General features: G+C 36.5%; 1 protein-coding gene across 2 annotated transcripts in view; it reads left to right on the forward strand.

The window, feature by feature from the left end:
• Positions 1-19,307, forward strand: part of COL11A1 (collagen type XI alpha 1 chain) — a 126,888-nt gene that overhangs the window by 59,699 nt on the left and 47,882 nt on the right. For both annotated transcript variants that reach the window (XM_056498085.1, XM_056498086.1), the window contains exons 19-32: positions 758-811; positions 928-972; positions 2,302-2,355; positions 2,444-2,488; positions 2,921-2,974; positions 3,435-3,479; positions 4,626-4,679; positions 6,772-6,816; positions 8,430-8,483; positions 8,564-8,608; positions 12,412-12,465; positions 13,374-13,481; positions 16,081-16,134; positions 18,095-18,148. In XM_056498085.1, the coding sequence (XP_056354060.1) occupies positions 758-811; positions 928-972; positions 2,302-2,355; positions 2,444-2,488; positions 2,921-2,974; positions 3,435-3,479; positions 4,626-4,679; positions 6,772-6,816; positions 8,430-8,483; positions 8,564-8,608; positions 12,412-12,465; positions 13,374-13,481; positions 16,081-16,134; positions 18,095-18,148 (765 nt within the window). The remainder of the gene's footprint in view (positions 1-757; positions 812-927; positions 973-2,301; positions 2,356-2,443; positions 2,489-2,920; positions 2,975-3,434; positions 3,480-4,625; positions 4,680-6,771; positions 6,817-8,429; positions 8,484-8,563; positions 8,609-12,411; positions 12,466-13,373; positions 13,482-16,080; positions 16,135-18,094; positions 18,149-19,307) is intronic.

Consider the following 19,307-nt stretch of genomic DNA (forward strand, 5'->3'; position numbering starts at 1 on the left):
GCCCAGAAGGAGGTCAGTCAGTGGTGTTTGAGCTCTGTAGCACACTAGTTCTCTTCAGGAACTGGGAAAGAAAAATAAATCCTAAAAGTATGGTCCAGAATCTACTGAGGTTCTGCATATATAGACTTGAAAAGCCCCAGCTTCTGAGGGGAAGTGTGGAAGTCTGGCTGCCTTCCAAAGCCTCAGACAAACCAGTCCCAAGGCTCTCAGTAGCTGGTGCCAGGGTGTATGGCTCTGAAAGGTGCTTAGTAAATCTCTGTCTAGTCCTGGGCCCTGCAACTGATTTCTTCACTTCTGCCCCATGGACATGTCTTATTTTGCTGCAGTAATACATTGTGTAGGGGAGAGGGAAGGTGGTGATGAGACAAAGGAAAATGTGGGTAACACTACCTTTTGTAGATGTAGCTTGTGTATGTTCTGGGGCCAAAAATCACAGAATCAGAGAATCACAGAATATTCTTCATTCAGAATTGGAAGGGACCCACAAGCATCATCAAGTCCAACTCTTGTTACAGAGTGTAATTGTACAAACACAAATTATTAATTATTTCAAAAATGCTCACCTCTTCTTATACAAAGGTAATGAAAGATTTTACTGAGTACTATAGCTTACACATTTGTATCACTGTGTCAAGACCTGTTCTGATACATCAAACTTCATCTAACATATTTGTTTTCATTTCCCTTCCCATCCATTATTATTTCCAGCAGCAGAAAGTTTCCAGCAGTTCTTTTAATGACTTTCCTTATCCTACAGGGAGACCGTGGCCCACAGGGACCTCCTGGCTTACCTGGTGAAGATGGATCAAGAGTAAGTTGCTTTTCACACAGAAAAACCTAGACCTTTTCAAACAGGAAAACCATTTATCATATGGTATGATAAATGTTTGGTTTTTTTAAGCCTGTTTTCCTTTTGCACAAAAATAGGGAGAAGATGGGGAAGTTGGACCAAGAGGTCTCCCAGGTGAAGCTGTAAGCAATTCTTTCTTACTTTTCTGTTTCTTTTACAAACAAAAGTCACATTCAGATATTTTTTCCATTCTATTGAACTGTTCTGAATTGCAGGTATAAAAATTATTTCATGTATTTGTATATAGAGAATACTATTTCTGGCTGAAAAACAAACAAATGGACCACTTATAGGATTAGAATTAAGTTAAGGATATATCCACCTAAGTGTATACATCTTCCAGAATGACAAATGCTATATCTTAGTTGTGTAAAATCAATCACTGCCATCCTTGATACATCAGAATACAGACAAGCCCCTGTTGCTTTTAAAGTGTTACCTAAATATCTACTTATTAGAAAGTAAGGCCTTGGTTCTCCTCTTTTTTCACACTACCATGCTTCATTGTGTATTTTACACTTGTTTCACATACAGAATTTCCACTCCTGTCAGTTGGAATTCTGCAGGTGCTGTCACTGCAGGACAGAGTTCTGCATTGCAGGCAAAAAATCAAGCCTCAGAAAGGGGAATTTTACCCTAAATGTCTGATCTACTGCTGCCTACTAAAAAAGACATTTCTACAGTCAGTGTCAGTGATTTGTGACTGCATCATACAAGGGGAGACAAGAGACTCAGTTCTGCCTACTTTAGCAGCAGAACATGAATGATGACACAGTCATGAAAACTAGTACTCATTCACACAGTATAGAACTAAAAGATTATCTTATAGACCAAAATCTTGTTCACCTCATTTATGAGAATAGCTATTGGTCTTTTGTGAAAGTTTTTAGGAATAAGAGCAAAAAATTCAATTTTTGTTTCCAGAATGTCTTGTATTTATTGTAATAAAATTTCCAGCAATTTTTAATTGCCTATTGGATCCTTACTACTATTGAATAAAACCACTATTTTTTACTTAGAATAGTATATAGCATATGACACACCATCATGTTTTCAAAAGAAAGGAAAACAAATATGTATGTTAATGTTCAGGTCAGACCTTCAGGCCAAGACACAGCTGAAATTTTAGTGGAAGTTGCTGTGCCAATGTTCTGCACCAGGAAATATCAATATCAATCTCTCACCTTTCTCTATACAGAGAGAGGCAAAATCAAAGGCTAAACCAAAGCTTGCCCTTCCACTGACATCCTGTTCAGAAATATAGTGCCCTTGAGGAAAATCTGTTATCCGTGAATTTTTCCCTTTCTTCTTTTCTTTCTTCCTAAACACACATGCTGCCTTCCCTTCATCCTTCCTACTCCTTATTCCATTCCTCAGCCAGTCCTGCTCACAGCATCTCTGTTCAGAAAAAAAAATTATGCAGATGTCAAAAAGGGTTTTTTCTCTTGCAGGGTCCACGGGGATTGCTGGGCCCCAGAGGAACACCTGGGCCCCCTGGACAACCTGTACGTATGAGCTGTCGAGTATTTGCAGTTTCCAGAAGGATAAAAGGAAGCCCACTGAAAACTGCTCTTGTTGTATTGTTTGTTGTAGGGCATTGCAGGTATTGATGGACCTTCAGGCCCAAAGGGAAACATGGTGAGTAAGTAAACTGGGAATTAGAAAGATTCCAAGAATGCTTTCCACATTCTCTCATCCCTGCAACTATGCCATCCCTTCCATTTAATTAAACTTTTATGTCAACTATTTGGGTTCATTATGATTTTATATGGAAAAGACAAGGCTTCTGTTACTTAGTTTTCAGCCAAAAGGCCTGACCATGCTGTCTCTCAGACTCCTCTAGCACCATGGACTCCAGTGCTTAGGTCTTATGTGTGGGCTGTTATGCTCTATTAAAGAAAAGGTCATGATATTCATTAGCATGAAAAAATTTCATACTGGAGAGAAAGTTGCTGGTAGACTTTAAAGAGGGAAGAACAAAGATGAGTTTGTACTCCTTTTAGTCCTGACAATGAAGATCTGTAGTGCAGAAATGCAAACCTAATGCTCTACTATTTTTTTGCATGGTAGGGTCCTCAAGGGGAACCAGGACCTCCTGGTCAGCAAGGAATTCCAGGCCCACAAGTAAGTGTAAAAGAATTCTCAAGAAATACGATGTCATGTGCAGCAAATGTTTAATAAATGGAAATTACTAAAGGTTAGCTTTTCATCTGCAAAACCGATAAAGCTTCAAGGATTTTATAAATAATGCTGCAAATGTGCCGAGGGCAGTGGGAGCAGAGTTTTCAAGTAAGTTTTCAGAGGGATTTTTCATTCAGGAGAAAAATGACTCATTCAGTGTTCCTGGAATGCAGCAGGAATGGCCACACCTGGAGGAGGGTTCTGAATAGGATCTTGTTACAGACCTACTGCCAGAATAGTGGCTTGTGCAAAAGGCTCACACAAAACTCCTGATCTAACTTGTAAGGGGGAAAAAAAGCCACTTATATTTGCCCATGTGTTTAAACAGATTAATGAGGGACCTGTAGTAGGGTGAATGTATGTACATTGTTCTTGGTTTCTCACACTGGTTTCTTTCTAACAGGGGCTTCCTGGTCCTCAAGGTCCTATTGGGCCTCCTGGTGAAAAAGTAAGTTACAGCATTATTTTGTTATTCCAAAGTCAGTTCTGTGCCACAACCTCGTATATGAACTTGACGGCTTTGCTATCTTTTATGGAACAGTAACCTAAATTTAAATATTAGATCTTCCTGAAATCATTAAGTAAATTAATAACAAAATAAATACCCAGTGTTTCCTCTCAAACACACTTTTTCATTTCCTCCCTTTATTTTGGATTAATTTTCTGTTATTACATTCAGAATCCCATTTACAATATTAAACTATTTGTACTTGTATTTGTTAAGTACTTTGTTACTTAATTTCACAGCAAGCTGCAAAAATGATTTTTCTTTTTTTTAATCTCTTTTTTATAACAAAGTTTTACCTATTCAACCTGATTCTGTTATTTTTGTCAAGAATTATGTTATGACAACTCTGCAGTGTAATTGGCACACTGTAGTATCCTTTGGTGGCTTTTTCTTCTGTTTGCACATGTTCTTTTGTGGTGTGAAACCTGTCTTCTATTCATTAAAAAAATGTCACTATTGAATTTTATGCCAATTTTATTTTTTCCCCTTTTTGTTGAATTCCTGTTCAATTAATTTTTTGATTTTTTTTCTCCTCTTCACTGTTTACTTTATTCTATTGGAGAAATTAATTCTTTTTACTTGTCAGTGTGCTTAAGTATTATTCTAGCAAAATGGACAAGTTCCATGATATCTGCATTTCTAGGCTTTCACAAAGGCATACCAGGCCTTTCAACTATGAGCACTGGGGTTCTGTACCCTGCACTCTTTGCCTCTTGAACTTGATAACTTTCATTGGTGAATCCTTTTATTCCTGAAATTCAAAATAGTACTTAATTTTGTATACTGGAGAACTCCTCCCCACCTTTTATTATATGTCTGCACGTTCCTAGGGTAATTCCTGAAGCCTGTACTCAGGCAAGCATCTCCTTGAAAATTGTGGATCATTTTTGTAGGCTAAAGATTGTTAGAACTGGCCTTGTACTTATAAATGGTATGAAAGTGTCATTCTGGATTTAGTTTAATTTTTGGCATACCCCTGAAATCAAGGGATTCAGGTATGAGTGCATTTTATGTCCCTAGCTCTTAGGGTCACATGTGTTGGACATGTTTGCTGTTTTTAAGATGTGTGTCTGTTACTGCATTTAGGGACCGCAAGGCAAGCCTGGCCTTCCTGGCCTTCCTGGCACTGATGGGCCTCCTGTAAGTAAAGAAATATTTAATCCTTTGAATGTTTAAATACTTTTATTAAGTGATAAGTACTTCTGGATGCCTGTGTTACCAAAAAAAAATGGAGGGGAAAAGCAATGGTAGTCCTAGCTGGCAACAACATTATAAAATCCATCTAAAATCCCTGTATCACTTGAGCTGTTAAAACTTAGAGAATTACAGTTTTTGAAGCAGCTGCTAAAAACATCTGTGTGCTTTTGAAATGTGGTCCCTGATGATGAAATGCCTCTGCAACATCTTCAGGGATGCATAAATAACCCACTAACACACAAAGGGCCAGATACTGTTCCACTGTATCCTACCACGTCAGTCTGGCAGAGCAAATCACCTGTAAAAATGCTCACCACTTGTTCTCTGAGGGAACATGGAATACACTAAATCTTTCTCAGCTTCCTGGCCTAAGGTGTATATGTGTTTGAGGCACTTCTTGCATTGTCTAGACTGGGACACACCTAAGCCAAAGTTTGTGATTGCCAAGGAATTCAGCGTCACTCTGAGGCTGCAATCCCTCTTGTGAACAGAGACTGTAACCACTGGAGCAGCTTAGGCATTCATCTTAAATGGAACCATTGGCCATAATGGCATGCCCATGCACTTGTTTCCTTGCAGCAAAAACATAATTTTATATACCACTGAGAGCCATTAGACAATCTTGTTTCTGAGACCTTGTCTATCCTCTCCATGCAATTGTCCCTTACAATTTTTCTTTTAGGTGAAATCTACATTTCTTAAACCTGACTTTTCACAAGGCTTAACAAGTTCACTGCAAAAGTATTGCAAATACAGAACTGTTCCCAGGGCTCTCACAATGTAGCCTTTTACCTGCCAAAGTACCAATTTAATGGAGAATGTAAAGTGTGCAGTGATGGTCCAGCTGAGTGTCTGTATATTGAATCATTGTCTAAACATTTGAATGTTTGCCCTTATCCTTTCCTGTATACTGGAAACAATATTAGTTTCCAAATGCAAGCATGATTTGTCATCTGCATCGTGTTAAACCTTCAGAGCAGGGGGAACGTGCTGTTAGCGATAACCAGGTGTCAGCACAGGTCTGTACCTGATACACACACTGCTGTGGTGGGTTGATGCCAGTCTGCAGCCAAGCACCCACCTGCTCACTGGCTCACTCCTCCCACAGCAGGGTAGGGGACAGAACCACAAGGGCAAAAGCAAGAGAACTCCTGGGCTGAGGTAACAACAGCTTAATTAGTGGAACAAAGCTATGCACACAAGCGAAGTAAAATAAGGGATTCATTCATTCATTAGTGCCAATCTGCAGGCAGATGGCCAGCCACTTGCTGGGAAGTTGGTTATGAATGACCTCCTTCCTCCTCCTTTCCCTGAGCTTTTATTACTGAGTGTGACATCATGTGGGATGGAATATTTCCCTGGTCAATTTGGAACAGTGTGCCAGCTGTGTCCCCTCACAGCTCCGTGCCCTCCTGCAGCCTAGTTACAATTATCTGTTAATTTTTAGTTTCATTAAATTGACTTTATATTCTGCCATTTAAGTGCAAATTTTGTAAGAAAGGAAAACAGGGGGTTGAGTGCTGTGGTATTAACATCAGTGATACAGAGCAAAGTCTAAGATGTAAATTTATTTTGTTTAAAAAGCAAGTCACAGTTTAGAACAAAGACATAGAACATTGAAACTAAATCAGCCTTCTATTGAATCTTTTGATGAATTCTGTAATTTAAAAAGTATTTTTAGGAATGTCTTCATGCTACAAAATAAATCACCCTTATTTCACAATCAAAGGTGAGAGTCTCTTGCATGAAAAGCCTCTTACTGCTGAAACATTAACTAAACAGGACTGGTCAGCATATTCCCAAAAATATTGACATGAATGTAACTATTGTCCAGTTTTTCCTTTGCTATTTAAATTAAATTGGTATTGAAAGTAAAACATTTCCTCAAAATTTTGTGTGTCTATTCTAATACTGAAGAAATGTGATTAATGACCTGAAATTCAAATGTTTAAACAACTGTGGTTTTGTAAAAGTTTAAAATTTCACTCCCAAAAAATTCTTGCTTTTCAAATGAGATACATTTCTCTTTAAACAGGGTCACCCTGGCAAAGAGGGTCAGTCTGGAGATAAAGGTGCATTGGTGAGTTTTAAAACTCTTGCATTTACACAGATTTCAAGAAAAATTTTGGCAGTTTTTCATCTTTATTACACATTTGTTGCTTACAAGAACGGTTTAAGAAGACAATAGAAAACCCATGACACATTCAAAGCATCTTTTCACAGACAAGCATATATAGAAATATATTAAAAATATCTTAAAATATATTAATATTGAATATATTAAAAATAGTAGAGATTGTAAATAATATAAAGATTATTCTTTTAAATTAAACTCATCTTGGAGTTGGCAGAGTGGCAATGAAATGTTGCAGACATTTCAACTTACAGATATTTTGAATTTTCAATTCTGTTAAAAGAGTACTTACAGTACTCACAAATGTTCTTCAGAACCTGCTGGTTTTTTGAAGGTATAAAAATGTATGCAGAGGATGAATTTTTTAGCTCGTCTTCAACTCAGTGTCAGTGTAAAGTTGGTTTTTTTTGCCCTATGAAGCTCTGGAAGGGCCTAGGAGCTCCTTGAAGTGTTCTGCTTACTCAGCTTTGACCCTTATTTATCCAGAATAGCACTCTCGAAAGCACCTGAATTCAGTCTCAGTTTTCAGGGACAATACTAAAAGGTTGTATTCTGGATGACAGGATGAGTGAATTAATAGGACATTTCAGAAAGTACAGCACCAATGACATCAGCATATTATATTTGTCAAAAGTGTTGTTATCTGTAAAAAACTTGTAAATTTTATCCCAATTTCTTAAGAAAATAAAGCTTATGCACAGCATTTATGTTTTAAAAGTCCAGGCATCTAGCCATCTTATGTCTTTTGAATTTACTGATCAATTTCTGCCAAATTTGATAGAAAGTTCAGTTTCTCAGAGATGTTAACAGTCTGAAGGTTTTGTGAAAAGACACATTGGAGAGAGGTAAAAGACCCTATCAATGTCCCATTAGTAAAAGATTTTGTTATCTGTCCATCTCAGGCATGGGAGAATCAGCAGAGCAGCTCAGCCTTGCACAGACTTATCATGTTTCCAGGCTTCCTGGCTTCCACCCTTCACAGAACTCAGTTTCTTTAGCATGCCATCAGATTGCATAGCTCCAAGTTGAGCATCTTTAAAATACTCAGAAAATGTAACTAAAAGAATCCAGGCAAACATCAATATTGATAGCACCATGAGCCTTTTACCTTCCAGGCTTGGAATGTCTTCTTTGTTCTTTTTTTAAGACCACGATTTTAATTATGCCCATTGTTTTGGTTTCTATTTTTGACTTGTGTCATCATCATAATTGGCCTATAAATTTTTCCAATAAAACACCACTGGTTTCTAACCAGCATATTTTTGTTTGTTTCTGATTGTTTATTCCTTTTTACAATTACTATTGTTTCAGATAATTTATATTAAGGATAGATGCTTCCCAAACATACAAGTTAAATCCAAGTTCACAACTCTATTAATAGTTTATAGTGACATTGAATGGTGCTTTTTAAAGCTTTAACTTTTCTTAGTGGCAGGCAGCCCAGTGTTATTTTGCTGTCTCATACATTATAGTGAAAGAATAAGGATTAGATGCTGAAGAGAACTGCTTGCTAACCAAAAACTGTACAAATAAAGGTTCTTTGCTTCAATATATTTTAGGGGCCTCCAGGTCCTCAGGGTCCAATTGGATATCCAGGTCCTCGTGGTGTAAAGGTAAGATTTAGCAATTTCATTCCTCCTCTCACACCATTTGAATATATGCACGTGGGTAATTCTTTATATTCTTCCTTTAGGGTGCTGATGGTGTACGTGGACTCAAGGGATCCAAAGGTGAAAAGGTAAATCTGGCTGAAGTTAATTATTTTCCCTTTTTACACTGTAGTCTCTTCTGTCTCCTTCATTGCAATGTTCTTTATCTCACAGCAATGAGTTTATTTTTGCCTTTCCCTAAAGACATACCAAGCCCAGTGCCTAAAACAGTGATCTTCAGGGTTATTTACACTGGTACAAAGTGAATATAAAACCTTCATTTATTATAATAGTTTTCAATCCTCTTTGCACCAGTTTAGGTAACCTCTCTAAAGAAGCCTTAAGTAGAGAATTAGAGGTCCCCTCTCTTGTTACTAGGTACTATAGTGGGTATTGAGAGGCTTGAGCATCAGAGACATCTGTGGTGACAACACTGGTTTTTATCTGCTTTGATAAAGCCATGCTAGATCTGCATTTTTATGTACATTGCACAATGGCTTTCTAGGCTCAAGGTATTTTGTCCCAGATTTTTGGCTTTGCCAAAGTGATGGACAGCCCCAGTCAGATCCATATATATGAATGTGAAGAAAGCTCTTATTTCCCCTGATACCATTAATTCTGTGTGTAGAGCTCTTCCTAGAGCAAATACCAGCCATTGCAATCTGGGCTGACTCCTGATGGTCTGTGGTGGCTGAAACTGCAGCTAGTGTTGGTTTAAAGTCACACTTCCTTCAGCACTCAAAATAAGAGACACTCAACAGACACCATCAGTCACACCTCCTGAGCACACAGGCAAATCCACTCTTGGGGCTCTGCTGGCTAATATATATATATGTGTGTGTGTGTGTGTGTGTGTGTTTGTATTTATATAGATATTTATAGATATTTCTAAAGCAGAAGAGTCAGTCTTGCCAAAAAGCCTGGATTCAGAACTTGGTTCAGATGCCAAGAGCTGCTGTACATTTTCAAGCCTTCCTTAAACCACAGTTTGTCTAGACTGCATGCTCATTTTAGAGCTGCTCATTAAATCTAAGCTGAAAAAGGGTGTGTTTTGGAGACTGGAGACTGGGCTGTTCAAAACCCCAGCTTTTACTTGTGCCTTATTGGATGCTGCTTGGACAAAATGCAGAACTTGTATATATATACATTTCATATGTGTGTGTGTATAGATCAAATAATACTGATTAGCACAATGCCTACAATACTTCTGTGTTCATAAAATTGATCTCACAGTTGCAGTAAAAGTGAATTCTACTGAATATCTCCAAAGATCACACAAAGATATTTCATAGTTTGCTTTCTTAGTGCTTTAGGGGTGTGTTCATAGGCCTTTTTTTACTGAATTATTCAGCATGGGGGGAAACCACTGCAAGAGAACAAAATAAATAACCTTATCATACAGGAAAGCCCCCAGAGATCTGGATAAGTCCAGGGATACCAGAGGAGGCCCATTTCTGTACTGACCAGTAAATGTGACTAGAACTCTTCAGCTATTTTATTTTTTTTGTTACCAGCAGAAGAGGAAATAGAGCATTCAGCTCTCTCCTCCTACACTGAATAAAATCAGCCTCTTTAGATCTCAGTAGCTGGAACCTTACTGTGAAAGCTGAAGAAGATTTTCAGTTCATTTGGCAGCCATTTGGTCAGTAGCTGGCACATGGTCAATCCTTGCTAAGGGTTCTCATGTAATTATTAGTGACCATATCACTGGCCATAACTGAGTAACATCTACAATTGAAGCTTTATCATGTATTCTTCACATTGCATTTTTCATTTCTTTCTAAATTTTAAGAAAAGTCACCTTTAAATTCTAATTTATGCAATATAAGATGAGCACATTAAACTTTGTTTCATCATATCGAAAGCATGGGAAAACTGGTTTTAGACTGGTTTATAGCATATTTTTTAAAATTAATTAAAATGTCAGCTCCTTTGGGGTATTTTATTTCCATTAACAAATTTTATTGAAAAACTTTATTTGCTTGTTGAATTTGTTTTGGGGTTTTTTTTGTTTGTTTTGGTTTGGATTTTTTTGTTTGGTTGAATTTTTTTTTGTTTGGTTTTTTGTTTGTTTTTTGTTTTTTTTTTGTTTTTCCTTTTGATGCCTCTTTGCCTATTTTGAGTTGTTTACCACTAGCAGATCTACTTCTACCACCCTTTCTAGGATTATTGTTGCATACTCTATGACTTCCAAATTCAAAATGGCTTTAGCCCTGCAGTCCATCTCCCCTGGTGATCAGGGAGAAGATAAAACTTTTGTAGGCCCAGGAATGCAAAAAGCAAACTTCTTCTTGAACAAGAGGATTAAATACAAAGCTTTCTTGTTTCATTTTGTTTTGGTTTTTTCCTCAGTAATGTGGAGAACATTGTCACTCTCTCCTGGTTTTATTGACAGTCCAAATATTACTCAAAGTCAGCAGTATTACTTGAGCATATAAAAACTAATAGCATCATAGTAAAATGTTTTACTGCGTTATTATTCATCACAGACATTTGCTGCCATGTTACAACTAAGCATCAGATGAAAATAGAGTCTCTGTTGCCTGGATTTTGAAACAGTTTTTCTATGATGAGTCACAGAATCACAGAATCAGAGTGTTGGAAGAGACCTCCAAGATCATTGAGTCCAGCCCATGCGCTAACACCTCAATTAAACCATGGCACCAAGTGCCACATCCAGTCTGTTTTTAAACACATCTAGGGATGGTGACTCCACCACCTCCCCAGGCAGACCATTCCAGTACTTTATCACTCTTTGTGTAAAAAACTTTCTCCTATTATCCAACTTATATTTCCCTTGGCACAGCTTAAGACTCTCATGTGTCCTCTGGTTCTGTCAGTTGCTGCCTGGAGAAAGAAACCAAACCTGACTACAAACACCTTTCAGGGAGTTGTAGGGAGTGATAAGGTCACCCCTGAGTCTCCTTTTCTCCAGGCTGAACAGCCCCAGCTCCCTCAGCTGTTCCTCACAGGGTTTGTGTTCCAAGCCCCTCACCAGCCTCGTTGCCCCCTCTGGACGTGCTGTTTATGCTGGAGCAAGACATAAAGAACTCTGCTGAACACATCTGGAGATTTCTGCTTGTATCTGAACTAACTCATACACATATAAATGAAACCTGTCTGAGTACTGTGCTTGTACTTCAACATGGAGACCAACTAAATTGCTTGGAGTAGATCCTCTGCCAGAATTTTCTAGGCAATAAATAAATAATTTTTATTAGAAATAGCAATAATGTGTACCTGTTTTGCCACTCTATTTAGATTCAGTCTTAATACTAATTTTGTTTCTACTTTATTTCAAGCACTTCAACTAATGAGAGTAGGCAGGGCTGAGCATTGCTGGATATCAAAACTGCTGTATAGAGATCACTGCTTCTTTTAAGTTATAAGCATTATTATGTTTGGGTTTTGTGTTAGTTTATTAAGATGTTACAAGCAGCCAAGTTTTAGATTCCTTTCATTATTTTATTAAGGCACTAGATTGAAAGAAAAACTACTTAAGAGGGAAGTTCTGCTATTAAAACAATAATGCCGATTTGTCACCATTTTTTAAATTTAATTGGATGACTATTAAAAGGAATGATAAAAACAGGAGTTAAGAAAGGACTTTGCAAGACAATTAATATTAAAACAGAATAATTGTTTCTACCTTTAAATAGATTTTTGAACAACTGTTATCAAGAGTTTCCAAACTTAAAACTCATTTTGTGTACTGCACTGGTGTATTTTCTATAAAGTAGTAGTAGCAGATTAGATTTTCTGGTGTCTGAAGTTCCCATTTTATCTACATAGGTCATTTAATCTGTTGTGAATTTATTTTCATATGTTTTTTGCAAGAAAATAAAGTTCCTCTATATTGCCAAGTCTTTACGTGCATTTCTGCATTTTTTAGGGTGAAGATGGTTTTCCAGGATTTAAAGGTGACATGGGTCTTAAAGGTGACCGGGTAAGCATTTATTCATAGCCCATTTATTCTTAAAAGTTTAAGTGTTATTGTTTTGAAAGGATCACTGAAGTGAACAAGCATAATTAAACCAGAAACAAAATAAAGGCTAGTATTTTAAAATATGTCTATTCCCTGTGCATGCACAAATTGGATCCAGATATATGGCTCTTGTGAATCAAAAATGGCACAATCATAAAGAGGAAGAGAATGTCAATCCTGAATATCCTTTTCACTGAGCTTCTTCCTAGGGAATCTCCTTTTCCAGGCTCCAAGATTTCCAGTATTTGCCTGAGGAAAAGTTACCTATCTAGGATAAAGATATTTCCACTCCAGCCCAGCATTATGCACATCTCTGCCAAAATGCTGTTTATTTAGCTTAAGGAGCAATTGCTTCCTTTCATAGGAAGTGTTGTGGAGGTTGTAAAAAAGCTTATCATAAGAGGCTCCTGGCTTGTATCTGTAGTCTGTGTACATAAATAACTGTGAAAATGGTAACTACATTAGTACTTAGACTATTTTCTTTCTATGGATTGCCAGGGCGCCTTCTCAAAAATTTAGGAAAGGAAAAATAAAAATAGTTTCCACATGCAGTTGTCTTCAAGCAAGACAACACTCTGAAAGTGATATTTACTGCCTATTTTTTTAATATTTGCACTTATATAATGAACATAGTGATATTTTCCTAGTAGGAAACTGGACAGGGCTTACAGCAACCTGATGTATTTGGACATCCCTGTGCACTGCAGGAAGCCTGGATGACCTTTTAAAAGTTCCTTCCAACCTGAACTATTGTATGATTCTATTCTCTGTTTAGATTTATTGAAATTTATTTTCAAGTAATTGTTGGTAATCTTTCCAATATATGCATGAAGGCCATTGTTCCATGTTTATAAGGTGATGTATTTTAGGGAGAAATTGGTCAGCCAGGTCCACGAGGAGAAGATGGCCCAGAAGGTCCAAAAGGTCGAGCGGGTCCATCTGGGGACCCAGGTGCTGCTGGTCCAGCTGGGGAAAAGGTCAGTAGCCAGAAATCAATATAAACATAGATGGATCCCATAATCTCCATCACTGAGAAACAAGCCTTCAGATCTGCAAAATCTTTTTGTGACACTATTGCAGCAGACTGCTGGGGTTCCCATCTGATCAAGGATTGGGAATCCTTATCTTGTAAGGTAACAAACAGGCTTTGTAGTACTCCACCAGTACATAAGGCAACTGCATTTTTATCCCAAATTACATACAGTGCATGCCAGCTGTGGAAAACACAATGAAAATTAAACAGCTGGGCACAAAGGAGGATAAATGTGCTGCTGAAGCATGAATTAATATTGAGTCATATCACCAAATGGTGACTTGGAAATTTTTTTAAGTGGAAAACATTTCCTGAATAAAAATCCAAAATAGAGTTGGCAAAAGGAAAAGGGGTTGTTAAGAGGGAGGACTGATAAAAGGATGGTTGGTGAAAAAAGAGAGATAAAGTACAAGGTAAAAATCTCTGCAGAATCCTGGTTTCAACAAAAATCATTTGAGTTTGGTATAATGGATGGAAAAGAGGCTGAGAAATGTGTGTGTGGGTACTGTCAGAAAGGAAAGATGATTTCAGCAGTGGTAATATAAATAACAGGATAAGTATGATAATATAAAATAACATAAAAATGATGGTTCAAAAATGTATATGCTATATACATATAAATGTAAATATATATCACTTAAGTGAGAAGATGCTGATGAAAATATTTCCCTTTAAATTTTTGGTGAGCTGTAGTTTCAATTCTAGTTCTCTCTTGAAAAAAATAGGACAGATCAAAAAAAGCAAACTTTCTTTACTAGTTGGTGGTTTTAAATTCAAATTTGAGGGTTTTTTAGTTCTAATTCAAATTACTCACTATGAATATAGGTTTTCAACCATTCCTTCTTCACTGTGACATATTTGGGACTCTCACAGTATACAAGTCAAGAATCTGAATCCCTAAATATCAGAGAGTATTAAAAAAAAATTGCTGTGTTGATAACACTATTAGCTGGTCTTGGAATTTTAGATCCACATTTTTTCCTTTTATACAAATATTTACAGCTTTTCTTGTTCACTGGAAGGCACAAATCTTCCGTGGATATTCTATGGATACTTGGCCAGAATGGAATTGGTTAGAGAGGAATTCTTTGGTGCTGGTCCTGTGATATTTATTTTAGTGCAAAAACTGGAATAGTTAATGTGAACTTTTAGATCGTCCCACAATATTTGGAAAGTCTGTAAGAGCAGATATAAATATCTTGTTCACTTGTCACTCATGAGATGTATTTAATGCAAAGGTACTATTCTTGTAAGGAAAGTAATGAAATTGCTGCAGTAGTTCTTATTCTCTGTGTTAATCTGATTCCATGATAAGAAATCTCTATTTCCTAAGTCAGTCTGAAGCTAGATTTGCTTGGTTAATGAAATCTCAAGTAGGGTGCCAAAAAAATTAGGAACATATCAGAAATGAGCTCATAATAAAATATATCTGTATTCACACTCAACCTAGGCAACTGGGCTTGCTGACTCAGAAAATCAGGGACAAAACTTTCACTGAGTCTGGCAAGAGTTTGATGTGCTGTCATGCTGCACAACATTTAAATCATTGCAATGCATGCAGCTTGTTCCAGGGTGGCAAATAACAGGCAGCATTAAAAGTAGTTTCTTAAGTGTAAAAATTGCTCTCTATAATGTCTCACCAGACACATGTTCTCTATAATGTCTTACCAGACACATGTGCTTACATGAATATGATAATACTCAATATATTTATGTATGTGCTGTATAAACATTTTTGGGGAAATTTCCTTCCCCATGCAAGTCTCTCCTTCCTATTTTATGTTATCTGTGGTTACTGCAGAGTACTATATAATACTTTACAGTCATCTTCTCCAGAGATCTTCACCAGAACTTGATTTTCTAGAACACAGAGAAATTCTTCCCCAGAGTTCCCATCTTTCAAAGTCTGAAACTGCTTTCCCTTGCCTTTGAAAGTGGTCAACAATTACTCATCCTCTAGAGGTCTAAAGAGACCAGCTCAGTGGAGTAGGGTACTGTATTTTATTTCTGGGAATGGTTGATGTCAGTGCTGATCAGTCTTTTCTGAACATAGCAAGTTGGTAATGGTTGTTGACAAATCCATTGTCAGCAAATAATCAGTAGGGTATAATTTATCATAGTCTTGGTTTAGAACTATTCAAGAAAAGAATTGATTCTTCAAATGCCTATTCCTGAAAGTCAGCCATCACACAGTATAAATTAAAAATAATTTCTTCTCTCTTAAACCTATTAACACCCTGATTTCTTTAGAGAATAATTATTGTTTAATGATCTCAACCACATAGAACTGCACAGCACTTCATGGAAGGAAAAAACCTTTGAGGTATTGATTTCTCTGGACTTATTTATTGGAGCAGGATTTTTGTATAAGTTTGGGACTAAGCCCACTGGTAATCAATTATAAAAAGGAACAATTTATTTAATTTAATTTAATATTTCATGTAGTATCATTACTCTGTATTGTGGAAAAATTATGCTGTATAGAAGCTTGCTGAACCACAAAGGAGGATACAGTAAAATATAACACTGCCTTCTCATTTCAGGGTAAGCTGGGTGTACCTGGACTGCCAGGATATCCAGGAAGACAAGGTCCAAAGGTGAGCTGTAAATGAGCTGTATATTGACTGTTTTGACACTAGTCACAATGGCACCTATTTCATTTCTGTGTTTGGGGAAGCAGGGTGTGGGCATCAAAGAAAGGGCCATTTATCTCATTTTCTTTCTTTACAATCGCATTCTGAAAAAAAATCTTGTACAATGTGGGATCCCCTAGTTCAGGGTCTCTATGGAGCACTTTCTTTTCTCTTCTTAATATAGTACCCTTTAGCATCTTCTCCTGAGTTGTATTGTGCAAGCATCAGACTGGCATGCACTAAACAATTGGAAAAGGAAGGAAATGCTGACATTCTTGATAGAGGACAGGCACTATATTGACTAAATGGATGCTGATAGTGATAGGAATTTTCAGTGTGGTGCAGGGATAGTTTGTGTGATTATTGCTCCTTCCATGGGAAAAACCACAGTTTTCTTCATATTTTCCTTTAGTTTCTTTTAAGAAAAACATGAGCAAACACAATCCCTTGTTAATATAAGTGCCTATATCTATCCTTCAGCTACTTTACATATTGGGACTGCAATAGAAAACCACACAGGGGGCTTCTGGTTTAAAACATTTTTATGAAACAAATTTCTATCAAGTTCATCCTAACACATCTTTAGGAAATGGGAATGCTAAATAAGCCTCCTCTTGATTAATACAGTTGCAAAAACTGTACATGTAAGATATTTACAATCAAGTCGTGACTATTAGTGCTCCATCATTTTGTGTGATTTTTTTTCCAGCTTTTAACTTAAAAAAAAAAAATCGCTTCACAGACTAAAATTTTCAGTTTTATTCTTATAAAGAGTTATAACTAGTGAAGAATTAAGAAGAAAGAAAATTAAAGGAAAATTAATTTAAAAGGAAAGGGAGGGAAGAAAAATATTACTTTTCTGCTACCAGACAATATCAGTAAGGATTTCATTTGAATCTGTGTTAGTGAAATTGTACTGCTCCTAAGTCTTTTATAGATAATTGGAATGATTTTGTAAAACAAGATTCATTAGAGAAAAAAGAGGAGTAAGGACAAGAGAAAAGGAAATGAAAAAAAGTTCATTTCAAACAGCACCAAGAAATTACATTTTAGGGTTTTTTTATATGCATTTTATTTGCCAGTAAAAAGCTAATAGCAATCTGCACAGACATGGATGCATTATGACAGCAGGGACTCTGGCTAGTAAATTTTAGTGGCCAACCAAACCAAAAACTCTCTTCATTTTCATCTCTGGTCTGTTAAAAGTATATTTTATCATGGTTATCACCTCTTTGATCCCAAGTTCCTTATGAAGAATGAACATTGTGGCAGGTAAAAAGTCTGCTCTCCCACAGAACCTGTATGCCAGAAGCAAAGAAGGAAATAGTCCTGTTTCCATTACACTGGGCAGCTGGCAGAAGGAAAGGGGAGGAAAAAAGTCAGATAATCTCATTAATTCTGCTTATGTATGAGTTGCATGGATCAGTTAAATGAAACTGTCCATTGGTTGGTTTACAGTGAATAAAGAACTTGAAGTAATTAATTTACAGCTCAGTAAAGTGAATAGAGGATGTGGCACATCCTTAGCATTTTTTGGAATTATTTTTTAAAATAATTATCTTACTGTGAGGCAAAAAGGCCTTGTTGTCTTCATTATCATACAGTTATTTCTAGTGAGCTGTTACTAATAATTACTTCCCTGCTTTAAAAAAAGGTGCAGCTTTAATGAATACTTTAATGTCTAATAAGATGACAAATAATGTCCATTCTATATATTGATGTTTTTTTAATGCTTTCTGGACTTGAGGCATTATGGTAAGTTTATTTACAGCTTTCATAAGTTTATTTACAGTTGTCACAGTTGCAAGTTTGACATGAAAAATGTACATGACTTAGGAATTGTGTTTTATGTGTCTATTAATGTTGGCTCCACCACTGTTTTGCTCTTGATATCCTCTGACATTTGCATCGATTTCTTACATAGGGCTCAACTGGTTTCCCAGGATTTCCAGGTGCCAATGGAGAGAAAGGTGCAAGGGTATGATAATTCATTCTTGCATAACACTTAATTAACTTTTAAAATTCAGTGCTGGGGGAAAAGTCTGAAACTTGAGGATACAAGTTACTATCTAAAGAACGATAACAACAGACTTTTCACATTTAAGATGGACTTCTGTCTTCATGTAAAACAAGACATACTGAGGCACTATTTGCAATTCTTTAAGGTATTAATCTAAATATACAAGAACTTGGACAGTTTCTTGCTGCACATACTGCCAAAATTATATAATTTGAAAAAGAGAATAAAAATCACCTTTGCTGGAGGGCTTGGAGGTTTTTTTGGACAGTATAGCTGAGTGAGTTGGCAAGAATTATTTTCCTGTATCCCATGAATTATCCTGCTACCATGCAATTTACCCTCAAGGAAATTCAACTTGTATTTCATAAATATTCTGACTTGCCACAAGGGTTTATTTTTAGGCTTTGCTTCAAAAAGGCAAAATATACCAGGCAAGATGAAGAACATGTACTATTACATATATTAAAAAAATGTAAAATTACATCTTCTGTTGGTTTGCTTGCTTGAAGCAGGTGAGGGGAAATGTGTTATGCATGTTCTTCAAACTATAACAATTAAAATGGATTGGAAAGAAAGTCACTGTGCTGTTGTCTCTAAAGCTCAATTGAATATAGCAGGTATCTTAGAAAGATGGTGAAATTAAGAGATGAGTCAAAATTTATAGCTGATAGCAACATCAAGTCAAACAGGTAATATATATTATTATTCTTAAAGCAGAAATTCATTATTTTAAGATGAAATATATGCAATCCATTAACATTTGCATTACTTATGTACAGTTTAAATTGTTCTTGTATTATTTTAGCTAAGACAAAGATCCGTTGCTATGTACAGGCACAAGCAACAAAGCAATGCTCAGTTCATGTGTGTTGTGAAAAAATGAGGCAACTGCTAATACAGGCAGCATATTGGAAAAAAAAAGTAAAATCATAAGATCAAACAGGAGGCTTGAAATTATGAAAATTTTACTATATTGATCCATTTTCAGGCCTTCATAAAGCTTTAGGTTCAGCTAGGGTATTAACCATGTAATTAATACCATCAAACTGCTGGTACACTGAAATATTATGCTGATTATCCATGAGCCCATAACTGCAGGTTTAGCTATGAGAATCAG

This window comes from Oenanthe melanoleuca, chromosome 8, assembly GCF_029582105.1.
Source record: "Oenanthe melanoleuca isolate GR-GAL-2019-014 chromosome 8, OMel1.0, whole genome shotgun sequence".
NCBI lineage: Eukaryota > Metazoa > Chordata > Aves > Passeriformes > Muscicapidae > Oenanthe > Oenanthe melanoleuca.